We start from the raw sequence: 7,799 nt of genomic DNA on the forward strand, positions 1-7,799 counted from the left end.
AATATATATATATATATATATATCAGTTAAGCTTCTGTTCAGTCCAGCGTTTAGGGCACCTACTGCGCGCCCCGACCCACACACTTTTCACAAAAGGTCGCCTGCTCTGTATGACTTACCCTTTCGCCGGCCAGTATGGGGCAGAGGGAAATAAGCCCCCTCTGCTCTCTGGTCTCAGTTTACTCGTAACTGAAAGTGGGTCGGTTCAAACCCCCTGGGGCTGAGGTTGCCTCCCCTCATCGAGCAAGCGCTGTCGGACGCGCAGGTCCCTCAGACCACGGGTCGGCTCGGGGTACCAGAGAAGCCTTCACTCAGGGCGCAGGTCCCAGCCGAACCAAAGCTCCCACCAAAGTTCAACACGCCCCCAAAGCCAGAGCCTGATTGGCCCGCCCTGCCTACACGCTGAGGCAGCCTCACCTTCTGATTGGCTGTTATGCTCCCTGTTCTGTGCTGGAACCCTCCCCTTCTCTGATTGGCCAGGTGCCTACCTGCGCTCGCCCCAGATTGGGCGCCAGCTGGGCCGGCTCTTTGGCTCCCAGGGGCCCCGCTCTCTGATTCGCCGCTTGGGCCAGCCCCACGGCCTGCACGCTGAATGGCTGCGCCGCTACCTATACTGACCACCGATTGGGTGCACGGCGTCTCTCCGGCGTGATAGGTCAGGACCACCGCCCCCCTGGCTCCCCATTGGCTGCTCGAAGAAGCCCGGTCTCCGGGTAAGATGGCAGCGGACGGACAGTGCTCGCTCCCCGCTTCATGGCGGCCGGTGACCCTCACCCACGTCGAATATCCTGCAGGTAAAAGGCGGTCCCGGCTCCGAGGACGCCTTCCCGGGGACGGCCTCTCAGTCCCGGGCGCTCCGGCCTGCGCGAGCCCGCGGAGGGGGCGCCGGGGGACCGGGGTGGGAACTGTCAAATAGTGAGCCATGGAGGGGCTCGGCCGGCACGCGCGCCGCGCAGGCGCGGTGGTGCGGGGATGAGCTGGGCGAAATTGTGAGGCGCTCGCTCGCGCACTCTGCGGTTGCGCGGTCGGGGCGCTCCCCAGGGTCCCGGGGAGCCGGTGGGCTGAAATGGGGTGGGGATCTGTGTGAGGCGAGAAAAGATCCCTGGTCTGGACCTTGGCCCTTCTCCCCCGCCCTCCGCTGCCCTAGAGAGGCCGCACTCCCGCTCCAGCGTGCAGGGAGTGTCTGTTTGCTTCGAACAGTGCTTTGGGCTGCTTGTAAGAGAAAGAGCTCCCGGTTGCTGGGAGTGTGCAAGGTGAAGCCAGGCTTATGAGTACTTGTGGTGCCATGCCTTGATCAGGGCACGATTCCACAACGGAGAGGACCCGATGAGGGGGCAGGCAGCCTCGGGATCTTGACTTCTGGAGCTTCCTATCAGACACACCTCTCGAAGCGCAGGGCTTTCCAGTTGCGAGGTCCATTAGCGGCGTTCTGGAAGCTGTCTAGTAAGAGTGGCGCAGAGCCTGGGAGTGGGGGCCTGACCTGTCTGGGTTCCAGTTGAGGCGGAGGCCTTGTGCAGGTGCCTGCCTCTGCTTAAGTTACTTCATATCTAAAGTGGAACTGATTACAGTGCTTACCTTCTGGTGATGGTGTGAGCATCAAATAGCAGGAGGCACAAGAAGGGCTGAACAGTGCTCGGCATGCAGTAAGCGTTCAGCAAATACTTGCAGTTAATGTTATCCCACCTTCCAGGACCCTCCCTGGGTAGGATGGTTGAGTGCCAGGGAAGGTTGGGGCCCCCTCATTGAGCCCTGGTTGCCTGGGAAGGGCCCGCTCATGCTGCTGTATTGCGAGATGTGAGAACCTGGCTCCACTGAGGGCACCAGGATCGAATGCCAAAGAACTTTGACCCTGGTGTTCTGGGTTGTATTGGGGGTGGTATGGCCCTGCCAGGTGCTGGGCCCTGCCTGCTGCCTAACATTTATCCATCCATTCATTCAGCCAATATCTGCTGAACACTTCTGAGTGCTAGGCCCTGGGCTAACTCTAGTTTTAGAATGCTTAACAGGGCCTGAAATATCCCTGCACTCCTGCACTATGAAAACCGGCTGCTTTATAAGAGGAAAGCCAAAGCCTGGAGGTGGGGAAAGACTTGCTAAGGCCTCTGCACCTTCACAGCTTCCCCGCCTGGCCTCAGAGTAGCTTCTTGGAGTGCTCACAATCCAGCAAGCCAGAAGGAACCTGGCAGGCAGTTGTGTGCAGCATGATACAGGCTGTGATGGACCTGGCTGAGCCTGGAGCATCTGGTGAGGTCTAGTCCCCTATCAATGCTGCTGTGGTTCCCTGCACTTCTCCGTCACACCCCTCATCACACTGTCACTTGCTTACTTAATTCATTCAATACTTTTTGAGCCCAGTTAAGAGCCAGGCCCTGTGCTGGGCTTGGGAGATAGAGTGGGGTATAAAGAGACCCTGTCCATATTCCCAGATGCTGTCCTGATTATCTACACTAGTGGATCATGAACTGTGCCTGGATGGCAGATTCTCCCGTCAGACTGTGAGCTCTGCACTAGCAGGGACGTATGTGTCTTTTTTTGCCACTGTGGTGACATTTGTTGAGTTCACCCAGAGAGCATCCCAGGTGGGGAAACTGTGCAAAGGTCCAGAAGTAGGACAGGGCACGGTGCGTTCAGGGAACTTGAGTTTGGTCCTTGGAACTGGAGCACAGGGTGAGAGGGAAGCAGGGCCAGGACTGTGCAGGGCCAGATAAGCTGGGCTGAGGGGGAACTTGTCCTAAGCGGAGTGGGAGGCCTGAGGGGGCTTGGATCAGAGAGTGGAGAGGCCAGAGTCCCTGGTAGCATCTTCAGGAAAACCCCAGGGTAGTACTGGCTCTGGGACAGGCTATGGAGATGGCTAAAGCTTTGGGGGTACCCGTCATTCACTGTCATCATAGCCCAGTGCTGTGGAGGTGAGTTTCGTAATGGAGAGGCCCAGGAAAGAGAAGGGACTCACCCACTGTCACCCAGTGGGACTGTGGCAGCACCAGCACTTGAACCCAGGCACTTAGCTGGGCTGCTCTGCTCTCCCCGGCCAACTCCAGGCCAGCCTGACCCTGGGTAGGATGGGCTGGGTAGGATCCTGGGTGTGGATGAGGCCAGGCATGTGTGTGTCTATGTCTTCAGCCCTGGAATCTGGGCTCAGCCCTCTGTGGACACCTTCCCTGCTGCTTGTGTGAGGCTGGTGGCGTGGACCATTTCCCACACTGGGTTCTCCCCACCTCTGCCCCAACATGGAAGTGTGGTGGTTGCCAGGGACCAAGCTAGGTGTCTTCACAGGTCCCATCTCATTGAGTCTCATGCAGCTGTAGGAGGTAGGCACTAACATCCCTGTTCCACAAGTGGGTGAGCTGAGGCTTGAATCCTTGCCTCAGTTCATGCCGCCAGCGAGTGCCGGCATAGGAGCTGAACCATGCCCTCAGACCCCAGAGTGGCTACATAGCTGCCTGTCTCAAATGGTAAGGATGGCCTTCGGACTCAGCCTCCCCTGCCCTTGGATTCTCAGCTTGAGTGTCCCGATTTCCTAAAAGGGCCAGTGTTCCTCCGATGCCTCCATCCCAGGCGTGATGGGAGTGTCAGAAGCTGGTAATCAATAGGTAGGCAGTTTACTGCGAGAGAAGCGGCGAGCAGCTGTTACTGTGGCCCTATTGGGCTTGGTTTCTGTCCAGGTCTTCAGTGTGGACCCAAGTCTGTGTGGTGTCCAGAGAATGTCGGATTTCCCCGGAGGCCCAGGGCTCAGCCAGGGCAGCCCCAGCACAACGGTGTGTGGCTCTCATGTGCCTTCCAGGCTGCTTCCCAGGTCCTGGGCTCCACCTCTGGAGTCACCAGGCCGGGTTCATCTTCCTGCTTTGGCAGGAGGGATTGGTCTAGTGTCTGGACCAGGTCAGAGACTTGGACTTTAGTCCTGGTCCCACCTCCTTCTGGCTGTGTGACCTTGGGTGAGTCACATAGTCACTCTGGGATTCAGTTACTTCATCTATAGAATGGGAACAGTCAAGGCGCCTACTTTAAACGCATGCTGTGTGCACTTTAGTGCTAAGTAATAGACAGCATCACATATGGCCGTGACTGAGTTGGCACGACCGGCTGGTAAACAGGTGTCCGTGGCTGCCTGGCCCCCATGCTTCAGGCCCTGCTGGGACCTCCTTTCTGGCTCAGGCCCTGCTTGCAGGGGGCTGGCCCCTCTTCTGATGACTGTGCCTCGTCCTCATTCTGTTCTCTGTCTTGTCAGGTGATCTCTCTGGCCACCTCCTTGCCTACCTGAGCCTCAGCCCTGTATTTGTCATCGTCGGTTTCGTGACCCTCATCATATTTAAGCGGGAGCTGCATACGGTGAGTCTGTCCTGCCCACACCCTCCCCACGCCCCCCGCCCAGTGTCCCCACCCTGCTTTGGGCAGCTTGTCTGCCCCTCAGCCCAGGGTTTGCCTTCTCATCCCTGCGTCCACCTGTCTTCAGATGCGTGGAGCCTCCTGGCTGATTCTAGGTTACTCTGTTGGGCTGGGAGGTTCAGTCAGAGGCCGTGGTCTTTGGGACTAGGTAGCAGCCAACAGGTGCAAAGATGCCCAGCTGACCATACGTCTTCCCCAGCAGATCTCCTTCCTTGGGGGCCTGGCACTGAACGAGGGGGTCAACTGGCTGATCAAAAACGTCATCCAGGAGCCACGGCCCTGTGGAGGTAGGGCCTGGGCTGCCAGGGCCTGAGGGTCCCCCAGGTTGGGGCATTACTGGGAGGTCTGCATCCTCCCGTGATGCCCTGGTCTCCTCTCTCTCCCAGGCCCCCACACAGCAGTGGGCACGAAGTACGGGATGCCCTCTAGCCACTCCCAGTTTATGTGGTTTTTCTCCATCTATTCCTTCCTTTTCCTGTATTTAAGGTGAGTTTCTACCCTGGCTGGGATGGCCCTGAACTGGCTCAGGCCGAGCTTTGCTAGGGACTCACTGCTAGCCCTTCGGATGTCCCTGGGGTGGGAGGGGCTGCAGCGGAGGCAGAAGGTACCCAGGGAGCATTTGGATGGGGCCAGGGACTGTTTGGGAGGCCTGGACTGGGCTGTGGGCTGAGGTCATCTGGTGGGCGTGTTTTCCCAGAATGCACCAAACAAACAACGCCAGGTTCCTGGACTTGCTGTGGAGGCACGTACTGTCCCTGGGACTCCTTGCTGCGGCCTTTCTAGTCTCCTACAGCAGGTATGGAGGAGGGAGAGCCCCTGCCTGCACCCTGCCCGTGTGGTGTCCTGCTGATTCCTGGTCCCTCTGGGACCCCACCATGGACCCTAGTCCCAGAGCCTGCAGGGCAGGACTGGAAAAGGGGTCTCAGACCTCTAGTTTTAAAAGGACAGGGCTCCAGCTGCCCCTTCTAGCCCAGTCCCCACTGAGCCCAAGATTCTGGGGCCAACTCCATGTATCAGCCGTCTCTTCCCAGTGTTCCGGAGGAATCCACTGTAGACAAATTCAGAGGTCAAGGGCTAGATGGGAGGCAGGCAGATCCCAGCTGACCCTTCACTGCTGCAGATGGGAGAGCTGTTTGGGGTCCAATGCCCTCCCTCTTGGAAGTGGATCTGAGGCTATGCTCCGTGGAGTCGGTGTCCTGTCTGTGTGTCTCCACATGTGCGGGCACAGGTTCCTGGGAAGCTGGCATGTAGGCAGCGGGGATTGTGCGGGCCTGTCTCTGACTGGCTCTCACATACTTCACTTCTGGCCTTGGCCCAGGGTCTACCTGCTGTACCACACCTGGAGCCAGGTGCTCTATGGAGGCATCGCTGGAGGCCTCATGGCCATCGCCTGGTTCATCTTCACCCAGGAGGTCCTCACCCCGCTGTTCCCCAGGATAGCAGCCTGGTAACTGTCTCCTGCCTTCCTGGGCACTGTGGGCCCTGTCCCCTCCTGTGGGTGGGGCCATCAGTGGGCAGACCCAGGAGTCTTGACCCCAGCCCCTGTCTCCCTGGGAAGGCCCCAGTGCCTAGCCTTCTGGTGGCATACGGCTATAGGCCCCACCTGCCTGGCTTCCACCTTCCCCCGGGGTTTGCGGCAGAAACACGGGGGGATTCCTCAGGCTGGGAAGCCAGAGTGCCATCCTCTGTCCTCGCTTAGGTTCTCAGGGACTTAGAAGCCTGAGTCCTGCTGGGATGTGTGTGCCGTGGGACAGTGCCCCTGCTTGAGGTGACACAGGTGACATAGCTGGGTCTCTCAGTGGCTGTGGGGTCTCAGGCCAGGCAAAGACTCTAGGCAGTGGGGGCGGGTGTCGCGCCAGCCCCGGGCAATGTTGGGGGTGTCTGGTGTGGTAACAGACTCATGCCCTGATGTGGCCCTGGCTCTCTGATGTCTGTCTCTCCAGGCCTGTCTCCGAGTTCTTCCTAATCCGAGACACAAGCCTCATTCCCAACGTACTCTGGTTTGAGTACACGGTGACCCGGGCAGAAGCCAGGTGAGTTCAGGGGACAGCGGTGCTCACTGGGCCCAGCCCTAGGCAGCCTCTGCCTCCATGTTTGGAGGTCTCTCCGGGAGCCCCACGCCTGCCTAAGCACTTCTCTTGCATTAGCTCGTTGAATCCTGCTGTGACCCCCGTTTTGCAGATGAGAAAACTGACGCTTGGAGAAGTCATTTGCTTGAGATCTTGCAGATAGTGGGTGGGGGAGCAGGGTGGTGAACCCAGGCTGTCTGGCCCAGAGCCCATGCTTTTACACTCTGCAGGCCAGAACCAGAGAGCTGGGCAGCTGAGGTTCTCAGGGCTCCTGTGTGTGGACATCCCTAGGGGTTAGTCCAGATGCTTAGACCTGGGTAAACTGAGGCATATTGAGTTAGGAGGCCAGCCTGTATTTGTGCAGCAAGTCAGGACAGAGCTGAGCTTTGGAAACTCCTGACTCATGCTGTTTCACTCACCCCAAATCCTGGGTGGGGTTCCTAGGGGGGTGGGAAGGCTGGCTCTTCTTTTTATTTTTTATTTTTTTGAGACCGAGTCTTGCTATGTTGCCCAGGCTGGAGTGCAGTGGCGCGATCTCGGCTTACTGCAAGCTCCACCTGCTGGGTTCACACCATTCTCCTGCCTCAGCCTCCCGAGTAGCTGGGACTACAGGCACCCGCCACCATGCCCGGCTAATTTTTTGTATTTTTTAGTAGAGATGGGGTTTCACCGTGTTAGCCAGGATGGTCTTGATCTCCTGACCTCGTGATCCACCCGTCTCGGCCTCCCAAAGTGCTGGGATTACAGGCGTGAGCCACTGCGCCTGGCCGAAGGCTGGCCCTTCTCTGGGTTCAGAAGGGAGCTGAGGCTCCAGAGGAAGCCTGGGAGGTTTCTCAGCAGGCTGAGAGGGACCGTGGGGTGGGGTAGGGTGGGGCGTCCTAGCAGCCAGGAAATGTGTTTAGTGCATCAAGGTCCAAATTATCCTAACGAGCTTAAGAGCAAAGCCGGGGATCCATGAGGAAAGGGGATTGGAGGGGTTAGGGCAGGCAATCCCATTAGAGGCAGAAGGGCCCTAGTCGGCCCCGTTGATCTCTCACCGGCCTGCCGCGCCTCACCCTGCCCTGCCCCGCCTGGCCAGCCTCCACCTGCCTTCATTTACCAAAATCTCAGGGCACACCTGTTCTGTGCCAGGCTGCGTGCTGGGGGCAAGCACAGTGACAGCCATGGTCCCCTGCTCATGGCGCTCCAGCAGGCAGGGAAGAGCTGCGACGCACCTGCCTATGTGATCAGTGCTGTGGCCTGACAGCTTGTGTCCTGACGGCTTGTGTCGGGAGCCTATGTGGGGCCGGGTGGGCGCGGCCTGTTGATGTCGGAGCTGGAGTGGGGTGGTGGGGGAGTGGGGGGGTG

The 7,799-nt window shown here is 58.7% G+C and overlaps 1 protein-coding gene across 6 annotated transcripts in view; it reads left to right on the forward strand.

Annotated features, from left to right (window-relative positions):
* The first annotated feature begins 647 nt into the window (after positions 1-647).
* Positions 648-7,799, forward strand: part of DOLPP1 (dolichyldiphosphatase 1) — a 9,941-nt gene continuing 2,789 nt past the window's right edge. The window contains exons 1-9 of one of the 6 annotated variants that reach the window (XR_001880718.1): positions 700-794; positions 2,117-2,244; positions 4,226-4,326; positions 4,586-4,670; positions 4,770-4,869; positions 5,081-5,179; positions 5,702-5,830; positions 6,083-6,160; positions 6,327-6,406. Coding sequence is in view for 5 of the 6 variants with exons in the window: in XM_017848368.1 (XP_017703857.1) it covers positions 754-794; positions 2,117-2,244; positions 4,226-4,326; positions 4,586-4,670; positions 4,770-4,869; positions 5,081-5,179; positions 5,702-5,830; positions 6,327-6,416 (773 nt within the window). In the remaining variant the exon portion in view is untranslated. Of the gene's footprint in view, positions 795-1,067; positions 1,444-2,116; positions 2,245-4,225; positions 4,327-4,585; positions 4,671-4,769; positions 4,870-5,080; positions 5,180-5,701; positions 5,831-6,082; positions 6,161-6,326; positions 6,417-7,799 lie in introns of those variants that run through there. The other 5 variants (XM_017848368.1, XM_017848370.1, XM_017848369.1 and 2 more) reach the window with 5 other exon arrangements.

This window comes from Rhinopithecus bieti, unplaced genomic scaffold, assembly GCF_001698545.2.
Source record: "Rhinopithecus bieti isolate Rb0 unplaced genomic scaffold, ASM169854v2 scaffold_29388, whole genome shotgun sequence".
NCBI classification, from domain to species: domain Eukaryota; kingdom Metazoa; phylum Chordata; class Mammalia; order Primates; family Cercopithecidae; genus Rhinopithecus; species Rhinopithecus bieti.